General features: G+C 38.6%; 1 protein-coding gene across 7 annotated transcripts in view; it reads right to left on the reverse strand.

Annotated features, from left to right (window-relative positions):
- Positions 1-639: 639 nt before the first annotated feature.
- Positions 640-19,872, reverse strand: part of LOC148183369 (spindlin-Z-like) — a 162,349-nt gene continuing 143,116 nt past the window's right edge. For all 7 annotated transcript variants that reach the window (XM_088061546.1, XM_088061545.1, XM_088061543.1 and 4 more), the window contains 3 exons: positions 7,662-7,915; positions 6,422-6,655; positions 640-4,303 (listed from right to left, as the gene is read on the reverse strand). In XM_088061546.1, the coding sequence (XP_087917672.1) occupies positions 4,104-4,303; positions 6,422-6,655; positions 7,662-7,915 (688 nt within the window). In that variant the 3' untranslated portion in view covers positions 640-4,103. The remainder of the gene's footprint in view (positions 4,304-6,421; positions 6,656-7,661; positions 7,916-19,872) is intronic.

Raw genomic sequence — 19,872 nt, forward strand, 5'->3', positions numbered from 1 at the left:
TTTCCCATGAAAGTTCTATAAACATAACTTGTTTATCACATTCCTTCTAAGAAACGTCTTTTGATGGATGTTTCACATAACCAGTGTGCTTGGGAAGGTGGTAACTGAATTATCCAATCCCTGGTCATTGTCGAGAATCTATAAATACTGGAGTCAGAGAATAAAGGTGGGTTCTTTCCTGTTCTAACACTGAGAGGTGTTCGCGTGAATAATTTTGTGTCCTTTAGCGACATTAAGCCCGTTAATTCAAAGCAGTCAAATCTATCAGCTAAACACTAACAAACACTTATACTGTTCCCTGCTGCTGAAATAATGCTTACAACGTGAGCTAGTGTGTTCCGGAAATAAGACGCTTCCTCACAGACTTGCATAAACCCCTGAGGAGGAATTTTTCTTTTTTTGGTGAAATACAATTTAAGCATTATGCTTTACTTCAGTGAAATTCCATCTTGCTGACATTCATACTTACATGGGAAAAGAAAAATTTACTTAGCAAGCAAACATTTCATAGGGGGAAGTATTATACCAGCACACATGGCCCAACTAAGCCTTTTAAAATTAAAATACTGAAGAAATTGCTTCTTTGCAGTCTGAAGTCACATCACTACATTTTGCTCATGAGAATAAAATTTAAAGTCATGAGTTGCACATAAAGGATTTATTTTAAATGCTTTAAGGATAGAGTTACATCATAATTATAAAAATTACTTACAGAATTAAGTAACAGATTTAAAGTGTTCATACTTCTAAATGCAAAGAAAATAAAAAAAATGAAACCAAGCTCTAAAGATGAAATCACTACCTAATTTTAAAATGTGAACACGAAGACCTTTGAACTATACACATACCAAGAACCATCCAAATTGCACTAATGATATAAAATACAAAATGCACAACATTTTCAAGGAACCAGAAACTGTTTTTTACCATAATTATTTTTCCCTGAAACAACTGTAATTTATTCTATTTGAAGATAAATCCTCCATTTTAAAGAATTAAAGAAGATGTATACCTATTGTAAGAAATAGGATTTCCCCCAAAGTATTTTAGTCTTTATGTAGTCCCACTTAGTTTAGGGTTTGGCATTCAAAAGAAAAAAATTAATTGTCTACTTATCAATTATTATTTTACTTATTCTTGAACAGAATACATGGTCCCTTCAAATGCTGTATGACACATACAACTGGAAAATTACCTTTCCTTGGAACTATGTTTGCCTCACTAGTGCATTTAATCCTATTAACAACCATTCAAACAGCACAATAAGGAAATTCACAAAAAAGTGAACACAAAATAAAAACAGAACAAACCCCAAACCTAAACATTAATACATGCAACTTCCGTTTGTTACATTGAATGTTCTTACCTTCTAAGCATGCAAAAAAGGATGGGCTGCATTTAAGGTGGTTTTCTTTTCCTTTTAAAAAGTTTTCCATGGCAGCTCAACATCATGCACACACAATATACAGCAATACTACAGCAGGTAAATGAGAGGCCAATAACTTTTATACAAAGATCCATGTCTTGTGTCATCACAAGACCTATGATACATTTGGAAAGTTATGTTGAACCCCTACAACAAGGGACCAACATGTAGTTACTAGGGTAATGCAAGCACTGCATGCAGATCTGAAACATGAGCCTAAAATAAGCCCAAAACAGATCGCAGGGAATGGAATAAGTCTCACATCTCAAAAAGGTGGTTTAAGCTATTAAAAAAACCAACCACAAAACCAAAAAAAAACCCTCCACACAAACCTTAAGAAAAAAAAGATGAAAATGAAAACATGCAACAGACAATGGGGACATCTAAAAACAACCATAAAATTTGACAGTATATACTGTATAGATTATATTCTAATTAGCAAAATATGTGGTATATTAGAGTGGCTTACATAAAACCCCACAAATGCAAGCCAAATGCTAAAAATGTTCCAGTAGAGCTAAACCTCAAATATTTCAAAACAAACCTTGTTGTTACATCCTTAGATGTACAGCCCAAAATTCATTGTACTAAGTTATTAGTGTATTTTGTGTGTAATCAATACACTCATTCATGTGCCACAAATATCACCTTGGGCTCATGGAGCCAGGCTCAGCTTTGAGATTTACATGCAGGACTCTTAAGAGTCAATAGAAAGCACATAACAGATCTGCAGGATGAAAGCACTGTGTTGCAAATCTGCTCATTTTGTTCAAAACACAATGAAAATTTACTGACTCAGATACTTGGTGCTTAAAGACTGGATTGAGAAGTTGTGAACTGAAAGACAAAAGCCTGCCTTTGGTTGCCCATGATGAAATACAGGACATAATGTGATATAGTAGCAAGGGACAAAGAATTGATACCATATTTATACAGTATTACCATTTAACAGCATAATGAGGCACAAGCCTTAAGGCTAAAGCATGAAATCAGGAAAAAAAAAAATTAACAGAAAAAGACTTAAGCCACTGAGTCTTTGATATTAAGAATACCCACAATAGAGGTCAGACCCCTGATCTCTGATTAGCAGGATCTCTCCTGCATCCTTCCACTATCATCATAAGGTTGGATATCTATGTATTTCTTCTTTCCATCAAAAGTGTTGACTGTATTCACATTCTTCACATACTGTATTTCTGTGAAGCAGTGGTTTGAAGCTTTTAAAAGTTGCTATTCTTAAAAAAAACCCAAATACCTTAACCTTGATTTACAGCTATCTTACAAGTTTAAAACTGTGAAAGGATTCTGCTGTAGTGGGCTGTTATTTACATCCACAATCTAATGCAGATGACTGAACCACTGAGACAGCCTATAGCTCCCATTAGATAGTACACCACTGGCATGCAAAACTCTAGTGTTCATAGAATGAAATTCATGTTAATGGCATACCTCAAAGCAAGTACACCACAAAAGGCAACAACAGGTTTAAACTGTAGATTTGTTTGGACACTCCTTATGTGGAAAAGCCAAAAATAGAATACATTGAAATGATGCCTTCTTGAGCCAAAATGGTTAAAAACAATAGCAAACCCCAACACAAAACAAAGGAATACAACAGACTGAGGAGAAGGCAACAAATGCTTCTCCTTCTCTAAAGGAGGTCCTCAGTGTAAAAGCACCCCTCTCCCATAAACTTGTATTTACCATGTAAAAGATTAACTAATACTAGATTTCTAAGTCCACACACAAACATCCAGGTTGCTAGGTTCTGATATTAAATGAGAGACTACTGATTGCCAATGTGTAGTCCAAAGTCTGCTTAAGTAGCATTATATACTGTTAAACTTGTGGCACCCAAGCACTTGTATTCTGCTACGAAATGTGTATAACAAAACAGAGCACAACATTTAGGATTAAAGGCAGCTTTGTTGTGTGTATTTTACTGGTTCCTACAACTTGTAAGCACAGGCTCTTAACCTTCATTTTCTAATTAACTGGATATACAGATTAAATATATTTTTATAGTTTAAAGCCTTTTCACTGAAAGGTGCATAAGTCAAACACTTGATATCCAACTGCCCTGTGACTAGTAAAAACACACAAGTATTTCCATGTACTGCAAGTTCTTAAAAAATTTAATTTGAAACAAAGAGTAGAAACACAGTAAATTTGTTACTTGGGTTAGACACTCTTTACTGCTGCACACTGTTTAAACCTTTCAGAAAAGTCACCTCTGTCCCAACCCAGAAAACAAGGACTGCCAGTAGCCAAGAAATTAAATTTAATGTTGAAAAAGAAGGCATATGGAAAATAGCAAACTACACTTGCATGTGGCAGTTGAACAGGTGATGCAAGGTTAAAGAAAAATTTAATCTAAGAAAAGATCTAGATTACAATACTAGATTGACTTCACACAGCTTGAATTTGCAACTGTTCTTTGCTTTTAACTCCCTACCACCCAAACATATTGATTTCCTTCAAGAAAAGGAGCTCTCTTACACAAGATGTGTCATGTTCACATAAATTTGTATTATTCAGAACAAAACAGATTTGCTGGCAGAGATTGTGGGTTCGCAGGGACATTTAAGCTTTCATTCAACTGAAAAACAGTCAAGTCTGTGTCTACAAATTTTACATTTAATAGTTCCACAAATTTGGCAGAAGATCATGATGATGTCTAGGATGTCTTCACCAAATCATAGACATAAATATGGAAATCATCATCAAACTTGATGAAATAGACAGATGGTTTGGCTTCAACTTGATGAATGACCATGCCAGTCCGTTTTGAGCCATCTTCTTTGGCATATTCCACTTGTTTGCCTACCAGGCTGTCTACAACTTCACCTGGTTCTCGTTCTGCAGGAGGTGAATCATCTGTAATATGAAAATACAATATACTTTGGTAGACATTTATGGATTTTTTCCAATATACAAAACTGCAGACTTCTTTATAAGTTAAGAAACAGTCACAAGTTCAAAATGCAAAGTATGTCTAAAACAAGTTGTTTAGACAAGCACCTATTGCCATGATTATAGAGTAGTCAGAGATTTTATTAAGTAATACCATCTATGTCGCCCTGAAAACTCAGCTTCTGAGCTTGCTAACAGTTTTCTAAGGACTTTCCCAGGAGAGTAACTGTAAACATAGATATGTGTACATTCTTTCTGTTACACGTCTTGTGATGGGCATCTCTCATGGCCAGTGCAGTGAGAAAGTGTTATCCTGACCATCCAATCCCTAGCTGTGGTCAGAAGCCTATAAATCCTGGGAGGAAAAATAAACTCTTCTTCTTTTCACCACACCTCGACCTGTGTCCGTGTGATCTATTCATCTTCAGCGGCAACAATCTTCACTTTTATGAATTAAAAATTAGCACTTGGATTGGTTAGAAATGTAAATTTTTTGACATGAAAGCTTACACATCAATTACAAAAAATGTTTGTAGATAATTGAATTTGAGTCCCCAGCAGAACAAGGCACTGAGTATATTTAACAGAAAGGCAGGTGTACTAGAACTCACTATCCAAAATGTCAATGCAAATATGTAATTGCAACAAAACCACATCTTCCAAGCTAAGTGTAACCTCCTTAATCAATAATGTTGTAAAAAGGAGCTTTCAACTTTAGACTAGAATGGATACTGTTGAGAAGTTTAATCTTATTATTTGCTTTTCTAGCAAAATCTACCCAGAAGTATCCTTAAAGACACAATTCACATTGTCTGTAAAGGACCAAAATTCAGGGAAGGTAGCTCATAGTTTGAAGTGTCTTAGAAACAGAGATAAGGAATCATAGAATATCCTGAGCTGGAAGGGACCCACAATAGATAGGAAAAAAGAACACATTAAAAACTTAATTCTTAAATATGAAAAGCGTTAGTCTTTTAACTTATTTTTCTAAGAAAGAAGAAAGCAAAGCAGAATTTAAAAAGTAATTGCAAGGTATTTCAGGGTGCCAACTCTGGAAGAGATTGCTTTGGTTTTTTACGATGAAAGTCAGTTTTTCCATTAACATTTGTGGTTCTCTCTCAGGCCACAGATAAGTTGCTTTTTGTTAGGCTGGGAAAAAATCTAAAATCATAGGATTACTACAGAGGTTATGCAAATAAGTGACACTTGTTTACTCAGCCAGTGTTAAATCTGAAGGAAGACAGTCTCAGAAACTCAATGAATTAATTTTAAATAATATTTATGTAGTGAACTGCATAATTACTTTTTTACTATCAAATTAATGATTTACTTTAAATCCAGAATTACATTTCTGTCAGAGAAGCACTTTTGAGACACAAGACAGAAGGGAGAGTACAATATTATTAACAAACGTTTTTCTTTTTTTTATATTAGCTAAAATCTCTTGAACAACACTGATTCTGCAAAAAATATTTATAGGAAAAAAGCCAATAACTTTCACTTTTAAAAAGGGAAGAAAAAATATTCCTCCTAACCTATTGATTTCTTTTCCTCTTTATATGTTTAAATATGTGAGAGAAAATGAGTTTTCAAAAGATTAGTGCTTCTTTCCTCCAATAAACTATTCAAAAGCTTTACAAACTGATGATGCTTACCCAAACTAAATTAACCTATTTTAGTTAGCCCCAAAACATTCTTTTTATAACAATTGCTCCAAAAATACAACTCCTTGATTTGTGACATTTTTATAAGAAAATAACAATGGAAATATTCTAGTTCATCTGTGTGAAAAACATCTAAGTGTAATCTCTTCATAACAGTATGTATATCTTTATCAGAATTAGGAATTATAACAGAAAAGGATTTTCCAGTATTTATTGCATATTTCACCACTGACTCAAGGAAAGTATTTCAGAAATTGTTTAATACAGATGTATATTCAGTTGTGCTGTAACCTTTGCTGGTTTTGATACTTAACAAGATAGTTGTTTGTCAACTCTTTTCCATACATAACCCATTAGTTGTATAATAATACAGAGAGATTCCATTTTTCAGAAAAAAATAAGTAACCAGTCTACTTACTGGAATCGGGCATAATGCGAAGGTCACCTTCTTTATAGTCATCTAAGAGTTGGTACATATACAACACAGGATCTTTCTCATAGGTAATATAAAACCATGTGTTCATAATAGGAGCTCGAGCCAAGACCATCCCCCTCCATTCATCTTTTGAGCCATCCTCTGTCTCAAACATATGTTCCACAGCTTTGCCAATCATTGTGTCTGCCAGGTGGGCATCACTAATTCGAGATGAAGCTGAAATGGTAGCAGTTCATAAGTACGTCCATTCAAAAAGTACAGAAATAAATCTTTACAAAAAAGAATCTTTATCCAAATTCATGAATAAATTAATTTGAAAGCAAATTCACATAAAAAACAAATAATGCCCATTTCAGAGAGTTAAAGACCAAAGAACAGCAGAACTTAAGGAATTATTTTAACATGTTAGCACTCTTTATTGACATTTTCCATCATTGTACCCCACCAATCAAACTATCATAATGCAAGGTAAAGGGAGACCAATATAAGCCACAGCAAGGAATAGCATCTGTGTTTTAAATATTTATACTGAAAGGGGGAGGAGGGGAGGAAGACAGGCTAAATCACAGAGCAGCTCTATCAAGTTGTTAATGAAAGTGTTAGGTTTGGTTCTCCCTAACCCCATTCTAGAAACTGCTACTGATTTTTTTGCCGTCAGGAAACCCAAAAATTGATTCCATTCAGTAAAAAACATTATTAGGTCAAACTTTGAACTTTAAAGTTTGGAAACACCCGCAGATTAACAATTTTGTGCTAATTATAAAAAACAATAAAGCCTTGTTACTAGTTAAGTTACTAGCTATTAAGTTATGTCACTTAGAAAATGCTTTTTTCCCCCCACTTGTATTAATACCTAGTGAAAGCACATGAAAAAAAACCCAAAAAACAACCAAACACGTAATTAATGTCAAACACACACAAGACAGCAAAACCAGGACATTTCTCAGCTGTCTCAGAGTTTAAATTTTAATAGAAATATTGATACTACATGTACATAAGCTTGTTAGGGATAAGACTCTCAAAAAGAAAACCCACAAAATTTTTCACATACCATTTAAAGAAAAAAGACAGAACTAATCTCTTTGCTATCATAAAAACTTTGTGAACTAAAAAAAATAAAAATTGAACAGAGCATTTAGATTATCTGCCATGTACTGAAAAGTAATTTAATAAAATTTAAATGTTCTGACAACATATGCACATATAGGAAAAAACCTCTTACCAACTCTGTCTGGAAGGACTTCAAGTGCTGAAACTCTTTCGTCTTTGTGCAGTTCTAGTCCATACACACAATCAAATCCATCATACTTTATAAGATAGAGGGAGGGATTTACAGGAACTTGATCAAGAACTGTGCCCTTCCATTGTGTTACAGGTCCACTCCCTTCTCTCCAGCCATGCTGTATTCTGCAGCCTACAATGTTTCTTCGTGGCTGAGAAATAGGTTTGCTTGGTCCAACATTGTTTCTATGCTTTCTGTACACAGACATAAACATAACATTAAACAAGTACATACTCAAAATTCCACTCTGGACAAGAGCTGCATGCTTTAACAAGGCAATATATTATTATTATATCTTAATATAAGATAAATTAATTTATACAGCTTAGTGCTCCTTATTCAAAATATGGTATAAAGGATACTACATTGCCCTAGAAAAAGAAAAAAACCCACACTGATAAGTAGTGGAATACTTACAATATTTTGTATAAGGTTCCTTTCATAATAGTAGTTTCTAAAATTAGTTTGCTTAAGCCAAAATAACTATTGTAAACATTGCTACACAGAACATCAAAAGTAAAATTTGCTTGTTAAAACCCTAAATGAGCTCCGAAAGAGCAATTTCACCTAATAGTATATACTTTTGCTACCTTGTTGCTCTTCACAGAATGGTAAACATAATTCCTTCACCCCAGTAGGAAGAATTCAGTGGAAACATTAGTGGTGGTTGATTAAAATTCTTCAGAGCATTTGTTTTCCCTAACTTATCACCTGAAGGAAATTTCACTTCCCTCTGCACATACAGGTATCTTTGACTTCAAATGTTTTTAAAGACACATGGTAGCAACAACATTTTTCTAACATTCCTTTTTAGTACAACACAAGAAAAATTATATGCAAAGCTCACAGTAAGAGAAGTGACACTCTTTAAAGCAGATAATAGATTAAATATACTTTTTACCCTTCCTCATTTTTGTAATCTAACTTGCACGAGAAGATTACTTCTGCTGAGTGCCAGTTGCTCTGATAAACAGGCATTGTAAGCTATTTGGCAGTTTCAACCCACTAAAACAGTGTTACACAAGTTTTATTCTATTGAGTTAAATAAACCCAAACAGTAACTTGACATTTGTGAATACAACATATGAAGAAACATGAACATTACAACATTACATTGGTATTTGTCCTGGTTTAGGGCAAAATTTGGGAGAAAACCTCCAGTGGGGCTCCCCCCGGGAAGCAAACCCACGTGGCCCTTTTTTTCCCACCCCCCAACCGGTTCGGGAAGAGATTTCTCTGAGAGAAGTGGAAAAAACCTGTTTATTTCACAGGCACAGCACTACCCAGCACAAAAATGAACGATATCAAATTACAAAACCTCTTGCCCTTCAGAAGAGATGACAAACTTCAGAGGGTCTCTTTCCTGTAGGTGTTCGCTCTGTTATCAGTCCCTCTGGCGCTGGAAAATGCCGCTGCCCAGGCTGGGCTCCCGGTAGTCCACGGGTGCAAGCTCCCGGTGCTCCCCCGAGTCCCCAGTCCAGAGCAGGTTCGATTCGTTTCAAAAAAGGGAAAGAAAACAGTCCAGGAAGACCTCTCTGCTCCGGCTAGTTGGAAAGCCAAGGCGATCTGTGTCTTGTTGTCTGTCTGTGCTGTAGTCAAAACTCCCGATGCGGGGGGGAGCAAGTACAGTCTCTGATAACAGACTCGGTGCTTCTTTTCCACTCACTTTTACTCTGAGATGGAATTTTAAGAATACAAAACCTGTGTCTGGGTTAGGTGGACGAATGGGGATACAATTTAACATCATAATCAACCCAGGACAATCATAATCAACCCAGGATAAAATGTATATTATCATCTTTATTTTAGCATGTTATAGTATGCATATTCATTCCTAGACTGATACTTAGTGGGTTGCCTGATTAAAATTCTCACGAATGTTAGCTAATTCCAAAATAAATTTTTGGATTAATTACTTGTTATAGTACTCTTCATTTAAATGGCAATATACACATTAGAAGCATGCTTAAACGCAACATCTAAAAAAAAAGAAAAATCAGTTGCAAAAAACAACATCCATCCTTAGATTAGTGACAGTGACCAAAGAAAAATGTCTCTAGGAACAATGGAAGCTCAAAGAACAGTCTATGTATGATAGAGATCCAAATGACACAAATAGCAATCTTATCAATGAAGTCTCATAATGAGTCTTAAAAACCAATAAAAACAGTATATAAAATTACTAATGCTGAAGATGTAATCATAATAATTAAAAACAAGAGGTATAATTCCTTCAACAGCTTGTCCCATCTCAAGACTTTCATTCTCCATGAAAGTCTTAGCAGAGTTCCACAGTATCTTCTGTCAAATTTAACTTCTGTGATGATTTACCCTGATTAAGGAGGTCAGTCTGCATTCACAATATTATCTTGTCAAAGTTAGCAGTATTACAGAAATGGTAATCTCTTCTGGTTAACAGGAACTCCTCTGCAGAGTTGGTTCTAATTTTCCACAGAAACTTGAACATATGTTCAAATACTCATTCTTGCTCAAGTCTTACTTTAAAAAAAAATATAATAGTCTCTGAAAAATTTTATTCTGAATAAATGCAATGACAGATCTGGTTCATGGGCACAATGAAAATTACTTTATTTTGCATGAAATTAATCTATTTCATTTAAATGAATTGCAATCCCATTTTAAGGCACCCTCACAGAATAAAACCAACTGCTACTGAAGCTAAAAAGTTAAAGTTGAAAAAGGCAAAATAATACTGTTCATGTTTAACCACACAGTTAATTTCACTTTCTGCTTATAAATCATAACATTTAAATTTGCACAATTAAGTGAAAAGCTTCAGTCACTTAAAAAAATATGACAAAAAAAAGCTACACAGTACAGTTCAATTTGTTCACTACCTTTTAAAACACCTTAGAGAGAGCAAAAAGCATCATAAATGCACTTACAAATGAAGGAGGAGTTAGGTATACTTGCAGTTCAAGTTTCCCTTTGTTTGAAGGCTGGTACTACTAGACAGGCACTCATTGTCATTTGTATTGCTATTTGTTATAGGAGAAAATATGATTTTCAAACAAATAAATTGCCAAAGAATAACTATTTTTGCTTGCTACTGAACATGTCATAAGAAAGAAAACAGATTTCTAACTGCCTACAAACAACAATCATAGAATGATCAGCCTTTAAAGACCATTTAGATCCAATTCTTCTACCCCCTTCTATGGACATCTTTCATTAAATCAGGTTGCTCAAAGCCCCATCCAAACTGACCATGAACACTTTTCAATGATGGGGAATCCACAGCTTCTCTGGGCAACCTGTTCCAGTGCCTCACAACCCTCATCATAGGAAATTTCTTCCTTATGTCAAATCTAAACCTACCCTCTTTTCAGTTTAAAACCATTGCCCTTAGTCCAGTCAATACAGACCCTGGTAAAAAGTCCCTTTGTCTTTTCATATAAGACCCTTTTATATATTGAAAGCAGCAATAAGGTCTCCCCAGAGCCTTCTCTTCTCCAGGCTGAACAACCCCAACTCTCTCAGCTTGTCATCACAGGAGAGGTGTTCCAGTCCTCTGATTTCATTTTCATGGCCCTCCTCTGGACCTACTTCAACAAGTATATATCTTTCTTGTACTGGGGACCTCAGAGCTGGATGCAGTACTCCAGATGGGGTCTCATTAGAGCAGAAGGGCAGAATCACCTCTCCTGACCTGCTGGCCACACTTCTTTGATTCAGCCCAGGATACAATTCGCTTTCTGGGCTGCAAGCTCACATTGCCAGCTCATATTCAATTTTTCATCCAACAGTACCCCCAAGTCCTTCTCTGCAGGGCTGCTCTCAATCCATTCATCCCTCAGTCTGTATTGATACTGGGGATTGCCCTGACCCAGGTGCAGGACCTTGTACTTGGTTTTGTTGAACTTTATGAGGCTCACATGGACTGAGCCTTTCAAGGTCCCTCTGGATGGCATCCCTTCCCACAAGTGAATAAACTGTTCTGCTCAGCTTGGTATCATCTGTAAACTTGTTTCAGGTGCACTCAATCCCACTGTCTATCATAGACTTGTTTGAGTTGGAAGGAGACCTTGAAGATCATCTAGTTCCAACCCCCCTGCCACAGGCAGCGACACCTTCAACTAGACCATGTTGTACATAGCCCCATCCAACCTGGCCTTGAACACCTCCAGGGATGGGGCATCCACAACTTATCTGGAAAAACTGTTCCGGTTCCTCACCACCCTCTCAGTAAAGAATTTATCCCTAATATCTAATCTAAACCTACTCTCAGTTTAACCCATTCCCTCTTGTCCTGTCACTGCATGCTCTTGTAAATAGTCCAGTATGGACACTTAAGGGACACCACTCATTACTGGTATCTACTTGGACATTGAGCTGTTGACTTTGAATGCATCCATTAGCCAATTCCTTATCCATCTAACAGTCCATATATCAAACCCATGTCTCCAATTTAGAGGCAAGTATAAGTCCACAATAGATAACATCAGTTGCTCTTCCCTTGCCCACTGATGCAGTCACCCCATCATAGAAGGCCATTAGATTAGTCAGGCATGATTTGCCCTTGCTGAAGCCATGTTGGCTGTCTCTAATCATGTCTCTGCTTTCCATATGTTTAAATATGTCTTCCAAGCAGATAATTCTCATGATCTTACTAGGCATAGAGGTAAGACTGACTGGTCAGTAGTTACCAGGGAACTCTATGCAACCCTTTTCAAAAATAGGTGTGTAATAACTGTGACCAGTATACTTCCATATAAGATAATAGTCAACTTTCTCAAACATCTTTTTATATCAGTAGTATGTTGTTTCTGTGATAAGCACAGGAACGCATAAGTATGTAAATTTTGAGATGGTATAATGAGAAAATCCAAAATGTTTCCCTTCTGTTTTATTATAATTAACCTTAAAATTTCACAAAGTTTTGTTCCTAAAGACTGAAATAACATTTCAAAGCCCTAGACATTGAAAATTTAAGTCATCATACATACATAAAACACACAGAGCTATGGATGCTAAATATGAGCAAAAGCAGGGAGCACAGTGCCTGTGGAAAAGCAGGCCGCATAACTTTCTCAGTCTCGCCTGAGAAAGTGGCCTGGAAAATCATAAGGAGGAATTAAAACAATCCTCAGAGATAGAAGACAGCCTTGCAGGTGTTGTTTGTCAGTTTCTTGTTTTCTTGCAAGAGAAGGTCGAGGGGTGGTGTACCCCACTGACCAATGATGGTAATGTGTTAGTTCACTAACCAATAAGAGTTTTACCTTTCTGTACTGTGGTGGTGCATATTTCTGGGAGTTACCTAGTTTCTTTGTGGACCTTCTAGGCAGCTGTGACGTGTTTTTCCCCTCCCCTCCCTGTCCCTGAAATGTTATCCCATTGGTTGGTGTTATATGTCTCCCCGCCCCTCTCCCGAGGTTTGAAAAAGTCCAGGAAGGAGAAACCCAGTCTCTTCTCCCCTGGAAGCCAGCCAGAATAAACATCCTCCGTTACCCCGGAGGGAGAAACAGCACTTTTTGGTCTTTTCTTGGTCGTGAAGAATCTCCCTGACCCCTCCATCGACAGAGCTAGCCTGGATTACTTCGGGGGGCTAAGGGAAGATTGCTTCACTGTACTTTCGTGCATCAGTCTATAAAAGAAGATCTGAGGTAATAAACCTCGCTCTCCTGATCAACTCCCAAGAGAGTCTGTGTCATGCTTTTCGCCGTTCCCAATAGAGCGACACAGAGCCAGGAAAAGCAAATAAAGCCAAGTCCTGAAAACAATTCCTGGTACTTCAGTTATACACTCATTGTAAAAGGCCTTTCAATTCCACTAAGTTTTAGATCCTCTTATTTCAAAGAAATTATAGAATCATTGAGGTTGGAAAAGACCTTTAAGATCATTGAGTTCACCTGCAAACCTAACACTGCCAAGTCTACCACTAAACCACATCCCTAAGTAACACATCTACACATCTTTTCAATACCTCCAAGGATGCTGACTCCAGCACTTCCTTGGGCATTCTGTTCCAGTGCTTGAAAACCCCTTCACTGAAGATATTTTTTCCTAATATCCATTTTAAATCTCCTCTGGCTCAACTATTGATTGTTATTTTGGAGAAAAGACCAACACCCACATCACTACAACCTCTTTTCAGGTAGCTGTAGAGAGCTATAAGATCCCTCTGAGCCTCCTTTTCTCCAGGCTAAACACCCCCATTTGCCTCAGCTGCTCCTCATAAGACTTGTGCTCTAGACACTTCCCCAGCTTTTTTTGCCCTTCCCTGGACACACTCCAACACTTCAATGTGTTTTTTGTAGAGGTGCCCAAAACTGAAAATAGTGCTCGAGGTGCGGCCTTACCAGTGCAGAGTACAAGGGAACAATCACTTCCCTAGTCCTGTTGGCCACACTATTGCTGATATAAGCCAGGATGCCATTGGCTTTCTTGGCCACCTGGGCACACACTGGCTCATGTTCAGCTGGCTGTCAACCAACACTCCCACATTTTTTTCTGCCAGGCATTTTTTCACTCTTCCCCTAACCTGTAGCATTGCATGGAGTTTGTTGGAACCTAAGTGCAGGACCTAACACTCAGCCTTGTTGAACCTCAAACAATTGGCCACAACCCATTGATCCAATCTGTCCAGATTCCACTGTAGAGTCTTTCTACCATCCAGCAGATCAACACTCCCAGCCAACTTGGTGAAACCTGCAAACTTGGTGAGCATACACTTGATGCTCTCATCCAGATCATTGATAAAGATATTAAACTGGACTGGACCCAATACTGAGCCCTGTGGATCATGCCAAATTTATTTTTTCCCTTTTTTCTTTTATATATTTTCTATATTATTTATATGTATATTTATAGTTCTGTAGCCTATCATAGTATTTGTATCTAGCATTTTACCTACTCTATTAGACAGAAAGACAAAATAAATTCCCCAGCTGCTCCAAGCTGGGGGTCCAAGGTTAGATTGTCTGGGAAGCCAAGGTTGAAACTAGCTCTCTGAGACACATTTTCATAAACAAAGTTTAGTTCCTATCGAAAAGAGGGGGAATTCAAAGGGAAGTTGAACCGGGGGAGAATTACCTCACCACTTATGTCTGTAATTGTGGATTTTTGTCATATACGGGTATGATTGTTTGGCATTTAAGAAAAAAAAGTAGAAAACACGGAAGTGAAGGCTTTGAGAGAGGCTGCTGGGAGTTTCTTCTCTGCTTGAGACCTGGCCAATAGCTGGCCATTTCTGAGAACTGACAGTATTGTTCACCACTGAAAAAGTGAGATCAACTCTGTGAATACCACCTTTTAAACGTAAGCCCGAGAACTTCTAGCTCTCTTTGTTTCTGGCTTTGAAAAGTAACAGAACTCCGGCTGGCTCCCGTCCCCCCCAGGCCCATGTGGCCCGACGGGGGCTGGGCTCGGCCTCCCATGACTCCCGGGCGGGGGATAGAGCCTGCAGGGATTTCCCCCAGTCCTAGGCTAGGGCCGGGCTCTGCTGTGGCCCTCCGGGGAAGCCTTCCGGGTCCTATTCCAATGGGGTGGCTGAAGCCTTTCCCAGGGGGTGCCTGGTCCTAGGCTGGGCTGGGCCATGGCTGATGACATCTTGCCGGTATGCTCACCCCCACTGCTCGCACAGACGGCCCCAGGCCGAAAAAGCGTTGGGGAGCTGAAATCCGACACCATGAATACCTGCCGCAGCTTGAGCCAGATTTTAACCCTTTCACTACCCAGATGAGACCTGCAGATTTAATCCTTTTTCCAGAGAGAGGAAAGTGAGAGTGATCAACATGTAAAGAGACAACATAAACCATCAAAGTCAGTAAAAGAAAGAATCAAGCCTCAGATGGGAAGAGAATGAAGAGATGCTTTAATAAACTGAAATATTCTTTTGGTAAGGCCATAGAAATGGACAATAATCTTCTGAAAAACTCCTTTAATTCATGAAAGAGTATTTGAGGAGAATGAAGTATTTCAAAGTGTAGATCTGAGCAAAGGTATCCACTGATGAAGATGAGCAGATGGTAGAGTAGTTGTGATCCCATGAAATACTGGAACAGAAAGAGAGAAGTGAGAGTTGATGAAGACCCTCGGCCCTCAGGGAGAAAAAGAGAAAACCTCTGTTCCTAGAGATGATCACAGAGACAGATGAAGAGAACCTTTGCCTTTGAATAACTCATCCTTAAAATAATACCCCTTGAGTTCGTGGCCCATGAACACACCTCAGAGTGGTGTGAAAATGGGAGGAGGGCATGATGGTAGAGGTTTTTTCCGGGCGACTGCCATCATGGGAATGAAAAGCCATGAGAAAATTCTTTTCTTGTGGAGAACTCCATAGGATGACAAAAGAAAACTCCTTTCTCTACAAAGACTGATGATAAGACTATTGTATAGTTGGTACTGTTTTAACCACCAAGTTTTGTCTCTGTTGTCAGTTAGACAAGGGAATGGTTGGGTGGTGAATAAGAAGGGTTTCTAGAGGTTTTATTATGGTTTCTTATTCTTGTAGTTTTGTTAATAAACTTTATTCCTTTTAAGTTTTAAGCCTGTTTTGCCCTTCTCCTAATCCATATCTCACAGCAAGAATGAGTAAGTTTTCTGGTGATTTTTAGCTAGTGCTTTTAAACCACCACATTATTTGTTGCATTGGCTGAGAAATGCGAATTAGCTAATCTAAACTACTACAATGGTAATTTGCTAAACATATAAAAATTGTATACACATTATGCTACATGTGCATCTTTGGCATTTTCCACCTGGTGAATTGTGCATCTGAGGATCCTTATCAAGGTAACCCTTTTTTATCACCTGTGTCTGGGTCATGATCTTAGGACCAGCGAAAAGGCATCAGGGAACTCCACTAGTGACCGACCACCAAGTGGATTTAATGCCATTCACCACCACTCTTTGGGCCTGGCCGTTCAACTGGTTTTCCACTTAGTGAAGAGCAAACCTGTCCAAGTCATAACAAGCTGATTTCTCCAGGAGAATGCTGTGGGAAAGTGTCAAAAGCTTTACTGAAGTTCAGGTAAACAACATCCACAGCCTTTCCCTTGTCTGCTAAGTGGGTAACCTTGTCATAGAAGGAGATAAGGTCAGTCAAACAGGACCTGCCTTTCATAAACCCAAGCTGACTGGATGTGATCAACTGGTTGTCCTGTATGTGCTGCATGATGGTACTCAAGATCATCTGTTCCATAGCATTCCCAAGGATCTAGGTCAGACTGACAGTTCTGTAGTTCCCTGGATCCTTGTTCCAGCCCTTCTTGTAGATGGACATTCCATTTGCGAACTGTCATGGGGTGGCTTTACCTTTAAGATAGCTTTGGGAGCTAAGGAAGTTGAAACTGCTGGTGGCTGATGGGAGTCTTTCCTCCTGACCAATTATCAGTAATTTCTAAGAATTGACAGCAGTTTTGACCATTAAAAAGTGAATTCAACCTGTGAACACCCCCTTAAGATGTACAGTCAGGGCTCTCTTGTCCTCTTTTGTTTCTGGCTTTTGAGAAGGTAACAAGGCTCTATCGTGGCCTCCTCCTTCCCCACCCCCCCCCCTCTTCCAGGCCGGACAAGGCCGGAGAAGACGAAGGGGGGGGGAGGAAAAGAAAGCAGAGCCGGCCAGCCTGGTTTAGTTTTCAGTTTCTGCTGCTGGACTGAAACCTGACACCATGAACTCTTGCAGCTTTTCTAAAGCTTTTAATTCTTTTACTACCTGGATAAAACGTACAGATGACTCCTTTTTCTCAGAGAGACAGAGAAAGAAAGAGACAATCAACATAAAGAAGACATCATTAAAACCACCAAAAACAGTGAGAAAAAAGTTAAGTTTTAGATGGGGGAGAGAATAAGGAGATGCTTTATAAGCTGAAAATATCTTTCTGTTAAAGCTATGGAAATGGACAATAGTAGTTTAAAAAGACTCCTTTAATTCATGACAAAGTATATTGGGAGGAATGGAGTGTTCAAAGTGTGAATTTTGAGCAAAAGAAAGAGTAATTGTGATACAGTGAGTTGCTGGAACAAAGTTGAACTAAGATTTGAAGCCTTGGGGGCAATGAGAAAACTGTTTTCCAGGGAAGCTCACAGAGACAGATGAAGAAGACTTTTGCCTTTGAATAACTCATCCTTAAAATGCCATCCCTAGACTCATGGCCCATACACACCTCAGAGTGATGTGAAATGGGAGGAGAAAATCTGATGACAGATTCCGGGCAGCTGGCATCAGGGCAATGGAAAACTATAACAGAAATAATTTTCTTGTGAGAAACTCCATAGATTAGCAGAAGGAGACTTCTGTTTCTCTACAAAGACTGATGAATAGACTGTAGCAAGAATTGGGACTGTTTTTTAACCACCAAAGTTCTAAAGTTTTTTTGTCTCTATGTTGTCACGTGTACAAAGGAATGGTCAAGTAGTGAGAGATAAAAGGGTTTTCTGGAAGTTTATTCTAGTATTTTTATTCTTGTAGTTTTGTTAATAAACTGTCTTTATTTCTTTTAAGTTTTAAGCCTGTTTTGCTCTTGTTCTAATCCATATCTCACAGCAAGAAATAAGTAAGTTTTTTTAGTTACTGGTTTAAAACCACGACACGAACTTCCAGTCAACTGAGACCTCTCCAGTATGGGGAATAAAACAGAGAGTACAATAGAACTGATAAAGGAGCCAATAGATCCAGATGCTGAGACTGACTTATTCCCTCCTGACCCTCATGATAACTGGGTGCAATGAAAGAAAATGGTTCTTAAGGAGGGGGATTTCAATACTGCAGCGAAAATAGTCGTGCCAGTTGTTTTGCAGCGCTGGGGGAAACAACCCGCGGTGAGAACCCCTCACTTATTTGGAAATTAAGGAACTATGTCACATGGCTACAGAACACAGGCTTGGGTATCTCTATTTTGCTAATCTTTTACAGTCCACATTGTCAATTCATCTTATGACCCCCTCATGGTTTAAAGGGACTGGTGAACTTATTAGTAAGCCAAACTCAGTATGCCATTTTTGATGCTCAGTGGAAAAAGGTGGGAGGCAAGTTCCAAAGCTCCCAGTATTTGCCCTCGGTGCTGCAAAGGGAGGCATTATGCTAATCTGTGTTGTTCCAAGTATGATTTTGAAGGGCGTCCGATATTGGGAAACCGGAGCTGAAGCGCAGGGCAGCACCACACGCAGACACAAATGATTCAGCCAATGCCCCAAAAAGGACCACAATAAGCCTCAGCCCAGCTGCCACAAGCAGCCTTTCCCAGACCACAGATGATTTACAACCTGCCACACCAGGGAGTGCTGGACTGGACCTGGCAACCTCCATCACAGTAACATTACTTGATTGATCTGTTCATTTGCTTCCCACAGGAGTTTTCAGACCAGCAGGGCAGCATATGCATGGATTGCTTTTAGTTTGGTGTCCTGGGGTGGCTTTATGATGCTTGTATCCCCAATCATCTGTTCTGTTTATGCTGGATATTAAGTTCTGCATCTTTAAGACTGGTTTCAAGAGCAAAGGGGGTGTGTTAGGGAGGATGAAACAGGGAAACCTTATGAATATGATTGTTTGACAAAAGATTCTGAAGGTATAAAGCCTAGAATCGAAATAGAAATGAAAGCTTACTTTGAGTCATAAGATGCTGAGTACTAGTTACTATATAACCAAAGAACAATAGCCTAGCCAGCTGAAGGAGAATCCCTGATGATGAAACGATGTCCTTCTGCAGATAGAAAGTCCAAAGGGCAAGAAGCAAGGGAAGAATTTGTAAAGCTTTTAGAGTTTGAAATGCAACACTGTATGTTAATGTAGTAGTTCTTATAGGCTGTATGTAAAATCTTTAGTGGGTGTATCTCGTAGTGATTAGTTACTGGGAATTAGAATATTCACTATAGAAAGACATGTATTGTAACAGGAACTTCTCTCTCTTAGTTTTCCCCTGCTCTTACCCCGCTCTTGTTTTCCCTGCTCTCTTGCCTCTTGTTTTTCCCTCTCTCCCTCTCTTACTCTTACCCTCTTGGTTTTTCCCCCTCTTACCCCTCTTTTGTCCTCCCCCTCTCCTAAGCCTCCCTAGTTCTCCCCGCTCTCCCTCTGTTGCTCTTGTTTCTTCCCTCCCCATCTTTAACCTCTCCTCTCGTATTCTCCCTGCACTCCCTCCCCTCCCCCCGACCACGTGGATGCCGAGGCTGGCGGCGGACACGGGTCTCT

Source organism: Pseudopodoces humilis, chromosome 12, assembly GCF_049639895.1.
Source record: "Pseudopodoces humilis isolate 2021_Gansu_Grassland_sample_001 chromosome 12, ASM4963989v1, whole genome shotgun sequence".
In the NCBI taxonomy this organism is placed as follows: Eukaryota; Metazoa; Chordata; class Aves; order Passeriformes; family Paridae; genus Pseudopodoces; species Pseudopodoces humilis.